Source organism: Marmota marmota, unplaced genomic scaffold (assembly GCF_001458135.2).
Source record: "Marmota marmota marmota unplaced genomic scaffold, marMar, whole genome shotgun sequence".
Taxonomy (NCBI): domain Eukaryota; kingdom Metazoa; phylum Chordata; class Mammalia; order Rodentia; family Sciuridae; genus Marmota; species Marmota marmota.
The window spans coordinates 9996700-10019819 of NW_025999913.1; the positions used below are offsets into that span (position 1 = coordinate 9996700).

General features: G+C 47.0%; 1 protein-coding gene across 1 annotated transcript in view; it reads left to right on the forward strand.

Moving 5' to 3' along the window:
• Rnf182 (ring finger protein 182) overlaps positions 1–20133 on the forward strand; it is a 59176-nt gene extending 39043 nt beyond the window's left edge. Inside the window, exon 2 of the mRNA XM_015494042.2 lies at positions 17144–20133. Within this exon, the coding sequence (XP_015349528.1) occupies positions 17350–18093 (744 nt within the window). The 5' untranslated portion in view covers positions 17144–17349 and the 3' untranslated portion in view covers positions 18094–20133. The remainder of the gene's footprint in view (positions 1–17143) is intronic.
• Positions 20134–23120: the final 2987 nt, after the last annotated feature.

Sequence of the window (23120 nt, forward strand, 5' to 3'; positions counted from 1 at the left end):
CCCCCCCCCCCCCGTAAGTTAGTTCCCAACTTGGAATAAACAGACTCGTCAAGAGACAGTGACTCGAAGGGGAAGGCAGAAAACTATTTTGCAAAACTTGAACTAGGGAAATTGTATTCAATATTTTAGTAGCTGAGAGACTAAACTCTTCTGTATGATAGGATAAACTTATCCACACTGTTATTCTGATGTTGGGCTTGGAAGTGCTTTCTTTTCAAACAGTTCTTCATTGTTTCTTAGAGCAAAATAAGTACAACAAATAAGGCAATTTTATTAAAATACAATGACTTAATACTTTTATTATCATTTGGAAAGTACAGAGCATTCTTGAAGCCAGGCATCCCAGCTACTTGGGAGCTGAGGTGGGAGGATCAGAGAGTCCTGGAGTCTGACACCAGCCTGGATAATTCAGTGACACCCTGTCTCAGAGGGAGAAAATATTGATGAAGAATTACTAGATCCACAGAACTTATCCAGGTCCATCTTGATACACCTGTATTATCCTGGTATTTTGCTGGATAAATTAAAAACTTGTAATTATTAACTCTAAATTATTACCCTAAATATTCCTTTTTCCCCTATACGACAGTATAATAGGCAACCATTATTATGAAGAACAATTATTTCTTTATATATGTGTTAATTTTTTAAAAAATATGGTTCTTTTTAAAATTTATTTATCAGTTGTAGATGGACACAATATCTATTTATTTCTATGTGGTGCTGAGGATCTAACCCAGCATGTGTGAGGCGAGCACTCTACCGCTGAGCTGCAGCCCCAGCCCCTACATGTGTTGATTTTGATTAAAGTAAGTTCACAAGTTGAACCTGTAACATTTTAAAATAAATATTTTTTGCTCAAGGTGTTTAGTTTGTTGAGTGTTTTTTTTTTTTTTCTGAAATTCTTACTTGATTAGTAGATTCAAAATGAGCCTTGATAAAGCTGTAATTATTTAATTACACGTAGGGAATACTACTGATCAGCTCGTAGGCATTTAAATAATGAAAGTAGTTCCTAGATCATGAAGTGCTGTACACTTTTATTCCTGCAGATAGGAAAGTATACGAACACCCCAAACCCCTAAGCTCCAAGTGCCACCCAGTGTTTCACTAGCCACTGAAGCTTGTCCCGCTTCACGGTCTCTGAGTTTTGGGTGGAGATATAGAAATAGGCTGGATATAGTAGATGAGTGGTGAGTATTGGGGTGCTGCCCCCTCTCCCTGCGCTGCCACTGCTGTGTTTTGCGTGCAGGTCTGTCCCTTTCGCTGGGTGGCCTGCTCTGTGAGGATGGGGACATCTTGTTCATTGGTGGGCAGGGTAGCTGGCAACTGGGAGGTATGTATTAAATATTTGCTAAGTGAATGGTGTCAAAGTAAAATTTTGCACCAGATTCCTCTTGAACAGCAAGACAGATTATATTCAGCACCACCGCAGTCGGCCAAGGCTTCAGTGTCACCAGATCAGCTCTGCTTTGACAAAAGACAGGAGGCCTTTCACAGGCTGGGGCATGCCTAAGGCTGGGGCGTGCCCAGGGAGAGGCTCTGAAGGATGCCAAGGGTGATTGCCCTGTGGGTGAGGCAATCTGGGTTTGTTAACTGCTGTTTATTTGGAGGAAAAACAGATTTCTCTGTTTGGTAAGCTGGAACAAAAGTTAGTCTCTTACCCACAAAAGCTGGCTGCCAGGAGGGGCATCTCTTTGGGCATTTGAGTTGAGTTTCACAGAGGTGACTCAGGTCCTCAAGGAGACATTTCTGGGTGGTGGAAGATCTACATCTCAGAGGGGCAAGGGAAGGACTTATAACTGCAAGTTTTAAAAAATAAATGCTCTAGAAAAGGGAGGTCGGGGGTCTACCCACCTGTTGGCTGCAACAGTGAATTATTTGGCAGCATTGAGCTGTCTCAGGCGGGCATTTTAAGGGGGCTGAGGCTGTCCTAGGCATGTGGCCTTGAGTTAATAGGAACTGTGTTAGTTCTTGTTCAAGTCTCAGTGTGGGGGTGGACACAGTGTTTTATGCTGCTGCCCCCCTTCTCCTCCTCCTCTTCTTCCTCCTTCTCTTCCTCCTCCTCTCCTCTGTACTAGGGATTGAACCCAAGGGCAGTTTACCACTGACCACATCCCCAGCCCTTTTTATTTTGAGACAGGGCCTCACTGAATTGCTGAGGCTGCTCTGGAACTTGTGATCCTCCTGCCTCAGCCTCCTGAGTCGTTGGGATGACAGGAGTATGCCACCTCGCCCAGCCCAGACTGCAGTTCTTAACACCAGATATTGTTTTTTCATTGAACACCGATTTCTGATCTCCAGCAGGTATTTTAGTATTATTACGTAGGGATTTGTTTTCCTCACAGGCAATTTCCGTTAGTAACATTTAACACTGATGAGCTGCTTCCTGGGGTCAGAGCCTAGGAGAGGCTTCAGGCAGATGAACAAGAGGATCAAGAGGGCAATTGTGGCACCAGTGCTTTGCCTTCTCAGGGCAGAAACCTCCCAGTTGTCACTTGCATTGCTGTGATACCCAGGGCCTAGGGGAAGGCTGCTCCCAGTCCCAAGCCCTGCGGTGGTCGAGCGGCAAGGCCACCAGCCAGACGAAGTGCTTTGACCCAGAAAGGTGAAGTGATTTGCCACATGATTGGCTTCAGATCCCACAGCCTGCCCATCAGAGAGCCGGGCCTATGGTAGCCAACATTTTTGTGGCCCAGTTTAGGGTGTCACCCTGGGACACCGTTCACACACGTATTCACCCAGTGTTCAGTGCCCCGGGCAGCCCAGGCATTCCCTTTGAGGATAACTGGAAGGTGGACTTGCCCTCGGGGAGAGGGCACCTCAGCAGTGTCCCTGGCCACCCAGCCCGGCTGGCTTAGCAGAGCTGCTGAACTTGTCCAGTCTCTCTCTCTCTCTCTTTCCCTTTTCCTTTTTGGTGGAGCTGGGGATGGAACCCAGCGCCCCTCTTGTGCTAGGCAGGCCCTGTGTCCCTGAGCGACACCCCTGGCCCCTGCCCAACCTCTTCAGCTTCCTTCACACCAGATTAGGCAGCAACCATGGAGAACCAGCACAGACCAAACAAGCTTTCAAAACTTCAGCCCCAAGTGGCCACCATCCACCCAAGATGGAAGCTTCTCTGACTTCCGTTGGCTTGTGCCACGGGGGGGGGGGGGGGTGGCAAGCAGTGAGCGGGGGTCTCCCCTGGCTGCTTTCCCTCTGTCCCTTCCCCCTGAGAGTGCCCCTCCTGCCCTTGGCCTCCTCTGTTTCTGGGTACACCGTCTTGCGTCCCTGGGTGGGACCTGGGGGTGACTCTTCCTCCTGTTCAGAGGACCCGTGACCTACTAGTGAAGATGGAGAAGGGGGCTCACGCTGCACTGGGTGTGCCGGGCTGGGTGTGTCTAATGACGCAGGGAGGATGGGCCGGAGCAGTCCCTGCGGGAGCCACAGGCACAGAATGGACAGAACCCAGCGTTTCCCTGTGGTTGAGCCGTGGCGAGGTGGCGGCAGGCTCTGGGTCATCAGATGGGGCCACTTTAGGACATCTCTTCCTCAGGAGAGCAAAGCTGAAACTCAGGAGGGATGGGCCAGGCTCAGCAGTGCTGAGGGCGGCAGTGGGCACGCAGGAGGGCGTGGCTGCCCTTCTGCACCCCAGTCCCCTTGGCCCCTTTCCTGGCAAGCACTGCCATCAGGCGCTGCGACGGCTGAGTCACCTCTGGGCTCCCCCTCCAGCTGTCCACCTCCTGAAGGGTAAGGCCACTGTCAGCACCTAGCCCAGGGCCCACGTTGTAGAAGGCGTTCAGTTTGGTTGATGAATGAATACACGTGGTGGGTGGGCAGGGGGACACGGCATCCATGAACGCAAACGTTGGAAAGTAGACAGAAAGCTTTGCGAGTGGTTTTTATTTTTATCTTTTTATTATGGAATCATTTAAACGTATTCAAAAGCGGAGAAAATGGTGTAATGAATCCCTTTATACTAAGCTCTCAGCTTCCACGATGATCGACATATGGCCAATCTTGCTTCATTTATCTGCCCCTCCCCACTGGAGTATTTTGAAACAAAGACCAGATGTCATATGATTTCATCTGTGAATACCTTAGTCTGCATCTTTAAACGGTGAAGAGACTTGTCCTTACAACACGCATCCACAATGCCACTGTCACACCATGAAACAACAGGGTGATTCCTCGCTGTCATCAAATTTATGATCAGCATCAGGTCTCCTCTCTTGTTTTCCCCAGGTGGCGGGTCAGAGTCGGAATCCAGGAAGAACACACATGCGCCTAGTTGTTAAATCTCTCCTAGGCCGAGGGTTCACCCTTCTTTTTTTTTGCAATTTATTTATTGAAGGAACCAGATTCCTTGTCGTTGGGATTTCCCATAGCTGAATTTTAATCACTTGAATCCCTGTGGTAGAGTTTAGTTTGTTTTTCTGCCCCTATATTTCCCATCAGCTCAGGAATGGAGGTTTGATTAGATTTTCAGTTTCTTGGCAAGGAAGCTTGACGGGTGGTGGATGGAGGCACATGGCACCGTATCCCTCTCTGTCACACGAAGCTCTGTCAGTGAGCACAGGTTTGCTCTGATCTGTGGGTTACCTTCCCCGTCTCTTTTTTCCTAGCAGCCTTTGATCAACGTTGCCTACCTCAGAGGTTGGCAGACTTCTTTTGTAAAGGGCCGGGTAGTTCATGCTTTGGGCTGTGAGGGCTGCTTAGTCTCTGTCGCCCAAGAGCAGTCTCAGCCTGTGCCTGGGACGCTGTTGCACAACCTGTGTGTCCACTGGCAGGTACCTGCCCCCTCCTGATCTGGATGAGTTGTTTTACTAAAGGTTGAAAAGTAATATTGTCATCCTGCCATTCTTTGTTTATTATCACAATGCTTCTGTAGAGAATTTGACCTCATTAGTTACTCGATGACCTTGATGAGAGCAGGCTGTGAAAGGAGGGTCAGGGTGAATTCTGTCTTTTCCCCTCTCGACTCATTTTCAGGGTGAGTTGCATTCTGAAAAGGTGGTCTTCTGAGGGCGTCGAGCTTGTTTGGCTGGGTATTGTCATGAAGTCCTGGCCTTTCAACATATGTGAGATGCCCACTTCCTGGACCCAGGCCCTGTGGGTCCTGGAGGGCTCCTGTCTGGTGACCGTCACACTGCAGCCACCTGTGCTTCTGAGGCCCCTGTGCTCCAGGGCAGATGGGTCCCGAGTCTCAGTCGCTCTGTTATTAGGCAATAAATCAGCCGTCTCCGTCTGCAGCTGGAAAATCAATGAGGCCACTGTTTCTGTTTTATTAGGTAAGAAAAATGTTTTTCAAATTAAGGAATTTGATTCCTCTTGCAATTTTACCTAATTTAAAAAATCTGTTAACGTACTTGTCACTGTTGTTAAGCAGAACTGACACTTTAAATTTCATAGTGCCACATTATCCAGTTAGCCTGTAATCTGGTATGTGACTGATTTAATGCCACTTGGCTTTACATTAGTGCTAGGTTGAAAATAATCCATGTACTTCAGTGACCCAAGTTGAGCCTTGTCACACGCATCAAGACGCTCCGTCGGGGTTCATCGTCCCTGTTTCTCTCTGAGCTCGGCTCTTCTCCTGGCTTCCTTTCTCTCTCTCTGACTCTTCACGTTCATCCTGTTCTTCTCTCTGCCCCGCCACACTTGAGCCCTGAATTCATGGCAGCCCGTCCTCCCCGCCTCCCCGTCCTCCCTGCCTCCCCTGGTCTGTGGCCTGCTGGCCCCTTCCCCTTGGTCCTCCCTCCCTTCCCCTCCTGCCTCCCCAGCCCAGCTGCCTCCCGAGTCTCCTTTTGAGTCCTCGATGGTGCTCCCTTTACTCTCCGGGCACTGCCAGCTTCCTTAGGAAGCCCGTGGTCTCCTTTGGCACCCAGGGGCAGGTGACTCAGAATCTTTTAGAATCCGTCTCTGATTCTGAGCTCTGGTGTTTCTATTTCTGTATTTATCGCCAAGTCTAGCTACGTGGCCTTAATTCCATTTATTTATTTATTTCACTACTGAAAATAAAAGCCAATAGAAGACAGTATGTTTCTGAGGTGCCCTTGTGACGGACTCATGTCACTCGTGGGGTGGGTCCTGGTGCTGGTTGATCTGAAGATGGGTCTCAGGCCTTCCAGACCTTGGCTCCCAGCCGTGGTCTAGTTTGGACCTGGGCTGTACCGTGACTTCTGCTGCTCTGGCCTGGCGTGTTCTGACTGCCCTTGGCTTAGGCCTTAATATGTAATGAATTCAGAGCTATTTCTCCCAACAGTCCTTTTTAAAAAATATATATATAAGGATCATTTCTGTCCCATTAAAAAAATTGCAGCTTTCTACTCTATCCTGTTTTCACAGTTGAATGTATGTCAGTCAATAAATGCCACTTCATATAGCCGGGTTGCAAAGTTACACATTCATTAAGATTGACTCTAAAAGGTCTGTTGAGAAAAGCCATTTGGGGCAAATCAAGTCAATACAATTTAATTTCTATTTCTTCCTTTTTTGGTCAATCTTGGCTTAGGAATATATTAGATGTGGTGGAATTTAGAAAGTGACGTTTTTCTTTTGTGAGCCTTTTTACCCATTATTAGTTGAAGCATCTAATTAATTGGATTGATCACATTTTGCTGAGTCAAAGTACTGTTGGCCCTTGATAGTAGAAACATACTCTATTTCAAGAGCTGTAGCCATTTTTATTAATGCTGGGGAAAGATGATATTATTCTTTAGAATTATGAGAATTGAGCAAAACAGTTGCGACATGATAAGATGAAAATCACTTTGGTTTGTGACACTTCTTATTTTAGAATAATATAAAAATATCTTTCTAGCTTTTGCTGTATTTATAATTTTGTGAAAGCTGTCAACATTGAGGTATTGTCTTGATAACCATTTTGCTAAGTTTATAAAGAAACATTTAGAGACTGTTTAAAGGCCTTAAGGACAAAGTGTGTCACCTCAGATTGGTGCCCAGAATTTACAGGAGACAGTCCTGTGGGAGTTTTCTTCTCTGATTATATTAATAGATTCCTTTGATAAATCTAAACTTGAAGCTGACCTTGGACAAATCATTATAAAAATGGGGATTTTAAATAGTTTGGATAAGGAGCGGAGAGCCTTCATTTCCCCGCCCTTCACGAGGGCTTCCTCTCAGCCGTGACTTGGGAATCTTTTTGCTACTGCATTTTGTGATTAAGGTTTCTTGCCCCATCAGCAGATTCAGTGTTTCTTTAGGGAAGTGTTGGAGTATCACGTTTGTGATTTAAACATCTAAACTACAAAATGTGCAGCAGCCAGGGATACTGTCAAAACAAAGGGCTGACCCCACTGAGAGTGGGCCAGAGTGGAGGGAGGGGTCTCGGAGGCACCTGGACGTGTTCACTCATGGCAGGTCCCCCCGGGAGTCTCCTCTGGTCTGGCCTGTGGGGCGCAGGGGGGACAGTGGTGAGCAGCATGTCGGTTACTCTGCCACTCCAGGGCTGGACCTGCTAGTGCGGGAAACTGGAGCAAACAAACTAGTTCCATTGGCTTGTGGAGATTCATCTAAAACAGTCAAGCAGAGTGTTCCAGGAAATAAAGGGCGAGGCTTTTAGAAATGAGAGGGAAGGAGCACCTCCCTAAGACTGTGGTTAGATCTGTGACAGGGCGGGGTTTGTGTGACCGGTCACACTGAGGACCCAGCTTGGAGCAGGAGAGTTTGGACGGTTCCTGGAACTTAACAGAGACCAGTGTGGCAGGAAGGAGGGGTGGACACGCGTGGGGACAGGGTGGAGGGAGGGCAGACGTGGCTGATGGAGTTTGGATTTTAATCTCTGCGTAATGGAAACTATTGAAGCAGATGATCAAGATGATCCAGTTTACATTTCCAGAGGCTCACTTTTGGCAATTGCAAAGAAAATAGTTTGTAGCTGGGCAAGATGAGGAGCTGGAGGTGAATTGGCAGCTGAACCAAGTAGGTCAGAGGTTGGTGGAGACACCGGTCCTGGAGGTGGAGTTGAAGGTTGGAGATACACTCTGGAGACTGACTTGCCAAGGAGCTGGAATGTGAGGAGGGAGGGATGACGTAGAATCAAAGGTGACTCCCAATTTGGGGCCTGAAAAACTGAGAGCAGGATGGCGCCATTTGCTATAATAGGGAAAACTGTGTACAAGACAATTTGGGTGGAAAGAGAGGTGAGGAAGTTAAAGTTGAAATACAAGTGGAGGTTCCCTGAGGAGAGAGCTGCAGACACAGAGCTGAGGCATTGTCACTAGATGGTGTGCAGAGCTACTGGAGTGTGAGATCGTCCACAGGAAAGAATGCAATAGAGAAGAAATGGCAGTTCAGGACCAGGGCTGGGCGCACTGCGTTTAGAGATTCCACAGAAGAGGAGCAGCCAGACAGCGCTGAGAAGTGTGGTCAGTGGGTAGGAGGGAGACCGGGGAATGGGTCACAGAAGCTGTGAGCACTGAGCTCAGGGTGCAGAGGGTAGCCATTGGTGGTGGGCAGGGCAGAGGTGAGGGCAGAAGAGGGTCCATGTACCTTTACAGTCAACCTCTGCTTTCAGGGACTTCGTCTTATTTGTCTCTGCGTCCGTGACACCTAGAACATAATCAGGCGTAATAGGCAGTAAGTGAACACTTATTGAATAGAGGGGCCACATCATGAGTCTATCAAGAATTAACAACTATTGCTCTTTTAAGTGAGGTCTATAGCAGTTGAAGATGCTTTTATTTTTATTTTTTTAATTTTATTTTTTTATTAGTTGTTCAAAACATTACATAGCTCTTGACATATCATATTTTGCTTTTCTTATTACTCACTAAAATGCCAATAAAGGACAATCTGTGATTTTCAGCCATGACTTCAGAAGTATAATCAGGTAGTTTATTTGATCAACAAGTTAATTATCTCTGTCTTTTAGAAGAAAGGTAGTTACATTGGTTTTGAAAAACAGAGAAACTGTGTGGTATGAGTTTCATTTTGTGAAACAGGCCTCCAAATAATTAACTATTTCTACCTAAGTTTGAAATTGTAGAAATGGTACAAAGAGCCTATAATGTATTAGTCAGCTTTCCATCTCTATGACAAAATACCTGAAATGATTAACTTTTAAAGAGAAAAGGTTCATTTTGGCTCACAGTTTTGAGGTTTTCAGTCCAAGGTCAGTTGGTTTTATTGTTTTGGGCTTGAAGCAAGGCAGCATGTCACAGCAGGAGCACACGGTGGGCAAAACCATGCGTGTCACAACCATGGAGCAAAGAGGGAGAGGAAGGGATCTGGGTCCACAGCCATCTTCAAGGACACACCCCCAGTGACCTAAGGACATCTCACTGGACCCTACCTCAGGTCTAAAGGTTCCACCACCTACCAGTAGTGGGACCCTGGGTGTCAAGCCTTTAACACTCGGGCCTTTGGGGGACATTCAGCCACCAATTTAAAGTGGTTAATTTTTGAGATTTTTTTTTCCTGATAAGTTTGTAGAGCTTTCCAGCTTTCTTTCTTTTCTTTCCTCCCTCCCTTCCTTCCTTTTTCTTTCACCAAGGGAAATGGTAGAGGAAGCAGCTAAGAGGAAAGAGGTTGATTTAATGGGAGAGGCCTCGGTAATTGTCTTTTCAGGGCTGGGGTAGAACTCGCTGGGCAGATGCTCTACCACCAAGCCACACCCTGGCCCTCAGTCATTAAAAAAAATCATTTATTTATTTTTGTTTGTTCTTTTTAATTACATATGGCATTAGAGTCAATAGAGTCATTTTGACATATTTATACTAGTATAGAGTATGTCTCATTCTAACTAGGATCCCAGTCCTGTGGATGTGCACAGGTGAGAGTCACTGTGGTGTGTCCATATACTACACAGGAAAGCCACGTCCATTCATAAATGGCAGACTCAGCTTTCCCTAGGTGGGCTGTCTCTGGAGGGGACGCCCGTGTTTGACGCATGCTCTTTCTGCTCCCAGTGAAGAGTGTACTTTAAAAAGCCCTGTGGATTTCTGGATTTCTATAGTGCTACATAGGGCTTATTTATGAAAATACTTATGCTGATGATTTCATTGAATCCTCACAACCACTTGGTGAGGCAGGTGTGATCGCTTAGTCCAAGATCCCATTTCAGTAAGGTCTGAGCCAGTCCCAAGTCTAGGTCTCCCCACCCCAGAGCCCGTGTGCCTCCCTCTCAGGACTGCCACCCGCCGTGGTCATACTCCTGGTCTCATCAGGAAGGCAGATGTGATACCAGGTGCAGGTGGGAGTGCTGGTTTCTTCTCCCTCACTGCCGGACGTTTGTTGGTTTAAAACTGCTGACAAATAACGCACCCTAAACCCCACTCCATACGTGCAACCGTGGCGTCTTTCAGAGTTAATAGCCTGGGTTTCTAGATCATTAACTTGGTGTGTCCTAATGAATAGATTATGATTTCCCATCAGGTTAAATTGCTGGGTCTTGGATGAGGAGGGAAGCAGAGTGTTCATCTTTGAAGGGCTTCTGAGTCATTCCTCATGCCGTCAGGAGCTCCTGGGGACAGGCTAGATTCTCGAAGAGGCAGCTGTTGGGCCTTCAAGAGAGAGCTCTGAGCATCTGTTGAGCCTATTCGTTTAGGGTTTTCTAGGTTTAAACTTTCACTTTTTGCAGGAAGGATGTTTTTAAATGAAAAGGCACAGCAAAAACCTTAATTCTGAGAGCATCACCTGTACATGGTCAAAATGTCCTTAATGTTCTTAAGGGAGATTCTGATAATCGGGAATGATATCAGAAACTGGCCAGCACATAATGTAGTAATTATGGGAGTAATACAACTCGGCTGTAGCTGGAAGCCAGTTTTCTGAGTCTCTAGGTGGAAATCTGGACTTTATCGGGGAGTGGATGCCACTTGTGTGTTGAAGCTTAATTTCAGACTCAGGTTCCATAAATAAGAAGATCAGGAACATTGGGTTTTGTGAATGAAAGATTTGGCATCAGAGAAATGGCAAGTACCGTAATTTGTCATTAGCTGAGCTTAGAAACCAACGTTCTGCCTTGATGTTCACACACAATGATGTGACAGGGACCAGAACCAGCCATGTGTGATCGGAGACACAGAGTCATTAGTCAGAGTCTAGGACGCCACAGAAGCTGATGCTCAGGAGACGGGAGTGTGTGAGGAGCCATGACACTGAGCTTGGAAGTGGCTGTTAGCGCTCTCTCTACGGCAGCAGCCGTGGCCAGCCTTGAACTTGGCCAGCCTTGAACTTGTGCTGGTTTCCTGTCAAGAGGGCCCTCAGGTTCGCGTCTCCGCATCTCGAGAGAGCAGTGTTGGTGGTGTTTGTTTTCCCGGATGGAAGGTGTAACCAGGAGATGTGGGTTGGGACTTGGCAGTTTGGTTTCATAGTATAATCTATCCCATTAATGTCAAATTAAAATGGCTGATAGACTCTGTGAACATGATTAAGGCTAAAAGTTTATTTAGGTAAAATCATCTAACTACTAAGTTTGAAATTTGAAATATAAGAGTTATATAAAGAAAAATCAAGGAAGAAAATCCAAGTGGTTCAAGATCCAAACAGGAAAGGCCCCAAAACAGTGTGCGTTTTAAAAAGTATCCATGTTTTTGAAATAGAAAAACTCAAGAACTCTTTTCCAGTTCCTTTTTAGTATAAATGGTGTATAGTAAAACTGTCTGAATTAAAATGTGAAACTTGAAAGGTACCGTTCAGAAAGATCGCCCGGGAGAGAGCAGAAGAGTCCTGTACCTGGGTGTCAGACGGTTTGCTGTGAAGGAACGTGCAGACGGGAGCATTCCAAACAGCGAATTTTAAAAATAGTCGTGAACTTGGGCACGAGTATCAACCTGTTGTACGTCTTTATGTAACAGTCCCCGAATGTGATGGGTATTGCCAGCGTCCTCTCTAGGCTAGACGTCATCACAACTTCCCGAGGTTCTCATCTGGATAAATACTGGGGGAGAACTTCCCAGGAACTGTAGCTGGCAAGAATCCTGGGAAGGTCACGTGCTAACACGACTCGCTACCCTGTCCCTCTCCATTGTCCCCTGTCTCTCTGACCTATAGCACTCACTCCTGGGGCAGAGACCCCTGCGTGCAGGAGAGACCCCAGCTTTAGGGAAGCCGAGGTGGGGAGGTGGGGCAGGGGGGAGCCTTCTTCCTGGGCTGGGTCTGAGGCTTCCCGTGGGAGGATCTGACGTTCTGGATGCTGGGATGAAGTCGGAGGTTGGAGGACTCCAAGGAGGACTGAAAAATCACCCTCCCTCACTGTGTGTGTGTGTGTGTGTGTGTGTGTTCCACCAGAGACGCAGGAGACCAGGGGAAAATGGCCGGTTGGGCCGAGTCCTTCCTGTCCCGCAGGCTCTGTGGAGTAGTCCTGGCAGCCAGCCCACTGGTCGCACTGCTCTGTCACAGGAGCAGAGAGCATGCGCTGACCAGCACGCACCGAGCTGCAGTCACTTGGTCTCAGGCCGGGACCCCAGCAGTATAACAAAGGGAAATGATGGCGTGGCAGCCAGAGAGCAGGTAGGACACAGGCTGGATCCACTGAGTGGCAGCCGGAGACAGATGACGACCTGATCAGAATTGTAGGAGGACATGGGAGACCTAGCTGCAGTACAGAAAATGACCCAGAGATGGAAGGCGTGGCTTTCAGAGTGGTTGAAGGAGGTGATCAGTCGTGAGACTTTATCACTAGCCTCGTTGGTCCATGGGAGACTCAGAAAGCACAGAACCCAAACAGAGGAGTGTGAACCAGTAGATAAAGGAGACTCGGGAAGTGGAGCCCGTGGGTACCAGGAGAGCTGGAGGAGAAAGCAGCAGATGGAGAACAGGCAGCAGTCAGGTAAATGTAAGAGACACAATTCCTGAGCTCAAAACCAAGACTTGAGTCCATAATTCAAATGACTTAGGTTCCTGGGAAGATTTATGGAAAGATACCTCTGCATGTATTGGGAAAGTTCTCAAACTCACAGGAAAGAGAGGCAAAATCTTGGAAGCTTCCGGACAGTGAGAGAAAATTACCTACGATGAAGAAATATCAGACTAGCCACAGATTCCTCATCCATGTGCAGGGTAGTGGAGTGACTTCTGTAGACCAAGGTGAAGAAGACCCAGCCTGAGGACCTCGCAGCCAGGGGGCCGTTTCAAGGTCAGGATGAAGGAAGTTCGTTATTATGTTAGGATTCAGGGGTAGCATTGCCCACTCATTCTCCAGTGAAAATACTCCAGGGAAGATCACCAAACATAACGCTGAGCAGAAGGACAGACCTCCAGATGAGGGAGGATAATGAAGGAAAACCTTCCAGATGTAGTCAGTTCAAGTGAGGAGGAGGAGGAAGATCACATACAGCAGTCCTGACATAAAATGCAAATGAACTGTTTTTTTTCCCATTAAAAATTGGGTACTGTTAGACTGAGTTAAAAAGCAAGACCCTGAAGCTGTTTATAGGAAACGCCTGAAATAAGGCAATAGAAGATGGACGTAAGGCAAATGCCGAGAATCAGTAGAACGAGCAATATTAGGTTTAGGCAAGGTGGAGTCTCAGTTAAGGCATAAATAGGACAAGGAAAGACGTTATTTAATGATGAAAAGAAAAGAAAGAGTTTATAAAGAAGATGAAGCTCATCTGTAAAACACCAGTCCAAAGTCAGTAGAGCAACACTCTTGGAAATGTGAATACCGTTATGCTGAGACCCCTTGATAAACCCCTTCCACTCCCTCCCCTGTCGTAGCCAAGTGTAAGCCGTAAGTCAGAAAAACTGAATGAATAAATAAGTTATATTTAGTAGATATGTGGGAATCTTGTATTTCTTGAAAACAGAATGTTCTTTTCTGGAATAATTAGGAAAATGGATCATATGCAGACTACAAAGAGCATCTTGATAAATTCAAAGGAAAAGAGATGTTCTTAGGGCACATTCTTTGATCAGTATCCATTAAGATCAGAAATAAATAGCAGAAGGTAATAAAAAGAAATTTTACTGTTTAGAAGTTAAAACACTTTATATTACTTTGTATCAAAGGAGAAATCAAAAGTCAAATGAGAAGCTACCTGGAAATCAATAGGAGGATCTATTCCAGAAGCTTCAGCCAGTGAGAGTGTCACAGTCTTTAGATACTTTATTATTTAAACACAAGGACAGTACTTATCTCTATCATGAAACGGGAAAAAGAATGTCCCAACAAACTAAGTTAGATGGAATAATAAAGAGAAAAGCTGGAATTAATGAAGTAAAAATAGAAAGACGAGCACATTGATAACTGATTCTTTGAAAAGTATAATAAAATAGATAATGGGTTTTTGTGTCTGATTAGGAAATTAAAGAATAAAATATTTAGAAGTCTTCGGGTGAGAAAGGGGGCATACCCAGAGATGCAGGGCTGGTTAAAGGAGATAGCAGAGACATATTCTTCAACTCTGTGACAAAGAATTGGAAAAACTAGAAGAAATGGATTTTTTTTTCTTATCAAATCTCAAAGTCCAAATCCAACTCAGGAAGCAATGGATAATTTGAACAGGAAAGTAGCCGTAAAGGAGATGGAAAAGTGATTAAAGATCTGCCGTTGACAACGGCAGTGGGATCATATGGAATTACAGCTGTGTTTTATGTGACTTTTAAAGAACAAATGATTTTTATCATCATTTAAACTTCCAGGAGAAGTTGCAAAGCTCCTAATTCATTCACACAATAAGGACACATTTAATGGCAAAACCCAGGAGAGTACAAAAAAATTCTAGAGACCAACTTAATTTTGAATATAGATGCAAAATTCAGAGTACAGTAGTAGCAGATAGGACCCATCCGTGTATTTGAGGTCTCCACGAGGTCCAGGAGGGTCTTTCCAAGAGAACTCAGGACCTCTGAGGGAGCTTGGGGTCATGGAGAGACAGGTGAGTTGCTCTCAGGAACAGGCAGTAGCCTGGTGCCCTGGGCTTCTGCTCCGGTAAGGGACAGTCATGCTGCGCCCTTCAGGGGTGCTGGCAGAGCCACGCTGTGGAAGGGTCTGCCTGGAGGTGCCCCTCAGGGGCGTCATTCACGCTGAGGGACAAGTTTGCTAGCGTGGGCCTTAGAATCAGAGCGGGTCTCTTTTTGATTGGACATTTGGACACGCGGCGTTTGTTTCATGTTGCCCAGAAGCCCGCGTGTGAATCTTGGCAAACATGAGCATCATGATCACATAAACCTGCGTGACGGAGTACGTCGATGAAAATACTGAGTTTCAATAGCAGCTCAGTGTTGTCAAGCACATGATTTAGGTTCTCAGGATTCTCAGCGAGCGAGAGCAGGGTTCCTGCCCCCTCCCTCTAGGGCTGGGAGCTGGCACAGAGGTCGCGCAGCCTTTGGCCCTGGCCCTGGGTTCACTACTGCTCAGTGCCCCTCGCTGGCGGTTCCCTCCTCTCCTCCGGTGCCGCTGTCTGCGCTGAACACCGTCTTTTCCTTTCTGCGACCCTGCATACCTCTGTCCTTTCCTGTGGCGAGGGGGCAGTCTCTGTCATCCCTCCCTGCAGTCAGCCTGGGTTTGGGGGTTTGGGAGGGCGTGAAGCCGAGCGCACAGGGAGAACCCGCGGTGTCTCCCCTGTGTGTGGCTGGCAGGGGGGCTGGCAGGAGACTGCGCATCAGGGAATGACTGGAGCCCCCCAGGAAGTCGGTCACCAGTCTGCTGCCCAGTGCGAGGGCCATTCTGTGAAGGTGGGTAGGGCCAGGAGGAGTGACCAGGATAGAGCAGTTTCCTGCTGCTTGGCCGTGGCCTCAGAAACGTTTCTCCCGGAGGAAGAGGAAAGCCTGCCAGCGTGTGGATTTGTGGGCGAGGTCCAGCCCTGCCCTGCAATACCATGGGCATGTGTCCTGGACGGGTCAGGTCTGGAGTGAAGGAGGTATTAGGGCCTGGGGAAGGAAAGCCACCAAAGAAATGGTGTTTGTGTGTGAGACACTGGAGCCACAGTGTGGCTCAGGACCGCAGTTCTGGTATGTGGGCACTGAGGTACAGTACACTGTTTTCTTTTTAAATCCTACCTATGTTTTTTGGCCATCACCAGAGATTCCATTGACTTCCTTTGTCTTACAAGTCTGCATCTTGCCACGGATATCCGTTAGACATCCTTGTAGAACAGGAAATTGATTTAAAAATTAGCAAAAGTCATAAACAAAGAGGAAGAGGATGTGTATGCACAGGCCAGCTCTTCATGATTTTGAAAGACTGTCCAGGTGTAGGTACCCACGGCCTCTTTTCCATGAACGCAGTACCATCCGCAACAGAGTTTAAATTCTACCGTAGCTGCGCTCTGCTTCTTAGAAATGTTGTGACAGCCTTCTGCTCGCGTGGCTCAGGGTTGTGCTCAGAAACTCAAAAACATTTTGATGTTTTCCAAGCAAAGCATAATTTAAGAGAAGGCTACCAAAAATATCATGTATATGATACGTATATTGAAAAGGATTGGATACTTCCCACATTCTGCTCTCATTAATACTGATGATTGACAGCTGAGTGTTCGAGTCAGTCCCCGTCTTCAGCCACTTGTCCCAAGCCGCTGAGGTTAATATTATTATTATTACTAGTGACAAGACTGCGGGTACTTTGTGCTGGGTGTCATAGAGCATTTTTGGGTCGAGGCCTGCGAGTAGGTGAGCATGGGCATTTTTTGGTGGCCGCGCAGGAGTGGTGGTGTGTGGCTGACGCACTTTGTCCATGTTTACGTCTCTTCCTTGGGAAGTACCTCGACTTGTCTCTAGTGCCTACATTGGTAGCTTTCTGCTTCCTTCTGCCTTCTGCACCTGCCAGGCTGTTGGAGGTACCTGACACCTGTTATCTACCCGCACCCTCTGAGTTGGTGTGCTGTTGGGGTGCACCTTCCACTCTCTTCTCAAAGAGGCCAGAATGTGTGCAAGTACCAGGGAGAAACTCTCTCATCTCCAAAGTACCCTGGGGACACATGCCCCTCTGTGCCACACCCACAGGGTTCTTACTCCCACCTTCTTGGCTTATTCGTAGACTGAAATAGCTAAAGGGGGTGACAGTTTTCTGGTCTGGAGACAGAAATGTGTGAAGAGAGGACGGGATTTGACCTATTAGGGCCATTGCGCACCAACCTCGGGGCTCAGAAAGTTCAAGAAGCCCTTTTAGACACGCCTGTTGGCCCCTGTTCCCTATGGTTTTAGACACCTGGCCCACCTTCACTACCTTAGAGCCTGTGTTTTCCTTTCTTTGCAGAGTCTTCGCGTGACCTCTGCAGACATGCCTGTGAGGTGGGGAGCTGCGAGGGGAAGCTGAACATGCCTGCAGGACTTTGGTTTCTGTCGCTACTGGTCCAGCCTCTTCGCCTCCCTGCGGGTCCAGCTGAAATGAGATTCCGAGGGACACCTTAGTGCAAGCTGTTCCCCAGCCAGGAGCTCAGAACAGGAGCGGAGGCCGGCAGGATGGCCAGCCAGCCCCCCGAAGACACCGTGGAGTCGCAGGGCTCCGACGAGCTCGAGTGCAAGATCTGCTATAGCCGGTACAACCTGAGGCAGAGGAAGCCCAAAGTGCTGGGCTGCTGTCACCGGGTCTGTGCCAAATGCCTCTACAAGATCATAGACTTTGGGGACTCCCCGCAAGGCGTCATCGTCTGCCCTTTCTGCAGGTTCGAGACGTGCCTGCCCGATGACGAGGTCAGCAGCCTGCCTGACGACAACAACATCCTCGTCAACTTGACTTGTGGCGGCAAAGGGAAGAAGTGCCTGCCGGAGAACCCCACTGAGCTGCTGCTGACCCCCAAGAGGCTGGCCTCCCTGGTTAGCCCTTCCCACACGCCTTCCAACTGCCTGGTGATCACCATCATGGAGGTGCAGAGGGAAAGCGCCACGTCCCTGAGCGCCAGCCCCGTGGTGGAATTCTACAGGCCAGCGAGTTTCGACTCTGTCACCACCGTGTCCCACAACTGGACTGTGTGGAACTGCACGTCCCTGCTGTTTCAGACGTCCATCCGGGTGTTGGTGTGGTTGCTGGGCTTGCTCTACTTCAGCTCCCTGCCCTTAGGGATCTACTTACTGGTGTCCAAGAAAGTCACCCTTGGGGTCGTCTTTGTCAGCCTGGTCCCTTCGAGCCTTGTCATCCTCATGGTGTACGGCTTTTGCCAGTGCGTTTGTCACGAGTTTCTGGACTGTATGTCACTTCCCTCGTAATCCATAGGCAGGGCCAGCAGTGTCCACACGCTGCCGTGGGGGTCGGGCACTTCATGGTGTGTTTTCTTTCATGTTCTTTAAGGTTTCTGTTCATGGCTGGAACAGCCTGGGTCATAGGTCTGTGGCCTGTTCCCATCCAGGTGTTGACTGGTGGTTTCTCCCGTGTGCTGCGGTTGTCCATTTCTAGCGGGGGTTAGCCAGGCAGCTGTGTAGGCCCGGCCCTTGTGGAGCCCTGAGGGATCCCCAGCCCTTCCAGACACACCCCAGGGTGAGGTGTGCTGGGCTGCAAGAGGTCCTGGTGGCCTGGTTCCTCCTGTCACAGTCACAGATGCTTTGCCGAGGTGTGTGGACACGGGGAGTAGCTTTGAGACACATGTGCCCAGTGTGTGCCCCTCCTCCCTGCTCCCAGTGAATTGAGGTGCTTTCTGTGTTCACGTGGTGTCACCCCAGGTCTGTTGCTCCCCTGAGAGGCCCCTCCCTCTGCATTGCCTGCCAGGAGGACACTCCATCTTACTCCCGTGGGTGGCTGGACCGAATGCCTGCTCTGCTGCTTTCTAAAGAGAATGCAGGGCATTGGGGACTCCACCAGAGCAGCCTGCCTGGCAGAGGTGGCATCTGCCCGTGACAGCACTGTCCCCATGTTGGCTTTCCTCTCTCCCCAGACTTCTCAGAGAGCAGCTCCTGCTGGTGGACGCCTTCTTCCCAGAACACCTTGGTGTTGTCGGGCTCTGGCCACCCCTCCCCTGAGCAGGTTTCCATTTCACTTGTTCTCTTTGGTTTTGAAGATGTTCTTTTCTTCCCATTGTTTAAAAAGTCTGATTAGGACTTGTTGAGCTCAATCCCGGAACAATTTGGGGTGAATTTTGGCAACGAAAACCCGGAAGCAGTTAGGAAGATGCCTTCGCTCACGGTGTGAAGCGCTAGCCCAAGATCCGCTGTGCTGTGCCGAGTGGTGCTGTATACAGTGGCTCGGGGGTAGGTACAGTGCTGTGCCTGAAGCCTGGGCCACGCAGTGGACAGAGACAGGCCGAGCTGGTGGCCTCGTGGAAAGACCCTCAGGGTAAAGTGGAAGCCAGGGGCAGCTGAACCTGGGCCCCTGCTGTGTCCAGTCGGTCTTGGAACAGATTCAAGTTCTACGTTAATTTCAGATAGAAGCGGAAGCCCTGCGACTTGAGTCTGAACTTCTGACGGTGTCGGGGAAGTGAATGGACACAGTAGCGAGAAGAAACGGTCCAGCAGGCTTCAGGGTCGGGGGATAGAATGTTCACAGAAACTAGGCAAAAATAAATAAAGGAACTTTTTAGTGTCTTAAACCATTATCTATGATTAACATTAAAACAATTGCAACTCTTAGAAAAGGGCTTTACTAAGGCGACTTTAACTTGTCTATGGTGAAATATTTGTTGCGTGAAATAGTTACAGAGGGCCATTTCCAATCTCCTTACTCCTTATTGAGGAAAAAGGGATACTTACCTAGAATAGCAGTCTGGTTTTCATTAAATAACTATTAACTTTAAGAACCTGTGCGCCCGAGGTAGGTAGGATGAGAAAGCCTATGTGGATTTGGCTCAATTAATTTAAGCCCCAACATACAACTAACTACACTGATTCCAAACAACCTAGCTTAGGTCGCATTGTGAACGCAGTTTCCAGGAATCCATTTGTACTTTGAGTAAAATAATGTTTAAGAGATGTTTTGTGGTTTGGATTTATATATTTATAAGGTTTTTAAGAAACACTCATTTTGTCTGAAGTGTAACTGAGAAAATGGGTGAGTTACGCGATGAGCTTTCCTGACAGTGCTGGAGGTGGGACCGCGCGCTTTGCTTATTTGTATGACGTCTGCAGTGCTCAAGTCGTGTCTGTGCCTCGTGGCCGTCTCCTCCCTTGGTTTCCAGTAAGCTGTTTGGTTTAAAGAGTTTTAAATGTACAACAACAACAACAACAAGCTCTTCATGCTGTTGAATGGAGAAAGAGCAATGCTTTCTATTTTATTCACTGTGATGTCTTGTTTGTCTATTAAATTGTTATTATTTCAAACTGGAAGTTTGATTCCTGTGACTTGTGGCTGAGCTTCAGTTATGACTTTGGGCCCCTGTTAACTTTAGATAACCACAGACTGAACCTTCAGAAACACTGGGAAGCGGAGGCCTTTCTCAGGCACATGGAGATTCCAGAACTTCAGTAAGGCTGACCCCACCCACTGCACCTCTAAGAGGAGAGAAATCTAGGGAAGAGGGAATATCAATATTGTCTTTGATAAGCAGACTTTTCAGTTTTAATTTGTTTGATTTGCTTTCCATATTTCCCTAGAGGGAATCCAGTTTTGTTGTTGAATGGCTTACCTTTTGTGGTCTGGGCAAATTTTAAAAGTTGCCTGGTACCTACCTATGACCATTGTTAGGCAAAGTGGAAGTAACTGGAAAATTTGTGGCAGTTCTGTGTTTGTGACAGTGAATGGACACAGTGTGTTAACCAAGAATATTGGTTTCGAGCTGGGGTCGTAGCTCAGTGATAGAATGCTCGCCTCGCACGTAGGAGGCACTGGGTTCTATCCTCAGAACCACGTAAAAATAAAATAAAGCTATTGTGTCCATCTACAACTAAAAAAATATTTTTTTAAATTTTTTTTTGAGAGAGAGAGAGAGAGAATTTTTTTAATATTTATTTTTTAGTTTTCGATGGACACAACATCTTTATTTTATTTTTATGTGGTGCTGAGGATCAAACCCAGCGCCCCTCACATGCCAGGCGAGTGTGCTACCGCTTGAGCCACATCCCCAGCCCAACAACTAAAAAAATATTAAAAGAAGAAGAAGAATGGTTTAATTCACTTCTGAAATCTTTACATAAGCAAAGCGGCTACCTCTGTGGTCCTCACTCATTCATTGGCCAACGCAGGCCTAGTTGCTGAGACCCACAAGGGCGGTTCAGCACTTGCTGGGCTTCAGAGACACCCTGAAGACATTTCTCAGTATGTCAGCCTGGTAGACCAGAAGCCCCAGGGACGCTGGGATGGGTAGGCCAGCTGACAGAGTGAACCCTGGGCCAGGCGAGGGGCAGGTGAACCTGGCAGAGAGCAAACTCATCCGACCTGGGTTAGCATTTTTGGAGCCACGCTGTCCTTGCAAACTCTTCCAGGTAAACACTTGCCTTGATTCTTTTGAAACACCACAGAAACACCTCCTGTTATTCCAGAGCTTTCCTCAAAACCAGCGACAGTCTGGTTACAGGTAAGACCCTAAAAGAGGTCACCCATTTGCTCTTGAAGCTTGAAATCGTATGCTTCCCCCCACGTCTTTGCCCCTTCGATAGATCTTTATTTCTTCTTGCTTCAGTTCCCTTTATGAATTTTTATTCCTATAGGATTCGTATTGGGTATTTCCTTTTAAGTTTACTTTTGTGTAAAAGAGGTTTTAAAAAATGCAGGTAAATTAAATGTTGAGATTGGGGTAAATCCCAAGTGAGCCCTGGAGGCAAGGCTGATTCAGCCCAGTGCATAGTTTCTATCTGTGGTATAATCCAAACCTAAGTCTCAGTGTACAGATATTTATGGTTCTGACATGAAGGTGCTTTCAGTTTAGAGAAAAAGAGAAATCAGAAATTAAAATATGTCCTGAATACCGTGTTACTAAGTTGGGATGTGTGCTAATGTATTTTTAAAAGTGGCTGAACCTTTACTTAATTAAAACAGTCAATTAACTGAAACAGTTACTCTATCAGCATTTTAATTAATCAGGAGTTTATTAGATTTGCAACATATTAACCTTTTAAATTGAGATGTTGAAGGCAGGTTGCTTTAGATCTTGGTTATCCCAAGTGCACCTCCGCACCCAGTCATCTCAGGTGAGAGGTCTGGCCTGGAGACCCAGTTGCTGGCTTGGCAGTAAACAGTAACCCAGGGTGAGTGGGTAGAGGTGTGGACTGGGAAGGAGAGTCTAGGGCTGGGCTCTCCAGGGTTCTCCCTTGGAATGCTCAGGGGAGGAGCTGGCAAGGGAGCTGCTGGGAGGGGCCAGGAGGAAGGAGGTGGAATGAGATTGTTAGGTGAGCACAGATGGAAACAGTCGTCAGATCGGTTCATGGAAAAACAAAAAAAGGTTCTTCAAGCTTTTTGCATGAGGATTTGCAACTCTATGGAATAGAGAAGAGTGTAATTATCGCTGGTTCACTTAAAACTCTCAGTTAACCTTTTGCTATAATTGGCATTTCTCTCTTAATCCCCTTTGTCCCTTGTCCCAGATGTGGAACAGATATACCTCTAACAGTAACTTTGAAATAATGGTGTTTTTCAAAGTCCATTCTTGGAGAAAAGGAAGAAGTGAATGATAGGAACACATGAAAGTACATGTAAAGGAGACAGAAGCTCTGGATGATGATTTCCAGCCCATTTTAATACACTGGTGTCAATTTCATTACAACAGTTGCAAATCTGAGAACTCTGACTTAATGGGTTACGTAAACACGTGCTGCACAGTTCCAAACTTGACACTTCCCCCTAGTGCTTGTCAGCATGATCCTGGTTTGGTGTGCCGGGCCAGGGCTCTCTTGTGAGATACTGTGGACTAAGTTCAGATGATTCTGAGAACTGGTCGAAGGTTAAATTCCTTCTCCAAGTTTAGAGGGAGTTGAGCTTTTTATTGTTCTTTATCTCTGGATAAGAAAGCTTATAACAGAATTTTAAAATGAATTTTAATAACATTTTAAGTACGAAATGTTATTTTTAATGCTAAATAACATCATTAGTCAATAAATGAACATCTGTTTTGGATATGCATTGAGCCAAACCTCCCACACTCTTCCTTCCCCCTATCTATTTTCTCTGACTTCTCCTCCTCCTCCTCCTTCTCCCCCTGTGCCACCTCCTTTTCCTCCTGCTCCTCTTCTTTCTTCTTCTTCACCAGGGATTGATCCCGGGGCACTTAAACACTGAGCCACATCTCCAGACCATATCATATATATATATATAATTTTTTTTTTTGGAGACAGGGTCTTGCTAAGTTGCTTAAGGTCTTGCTGAGGCTGGTCTC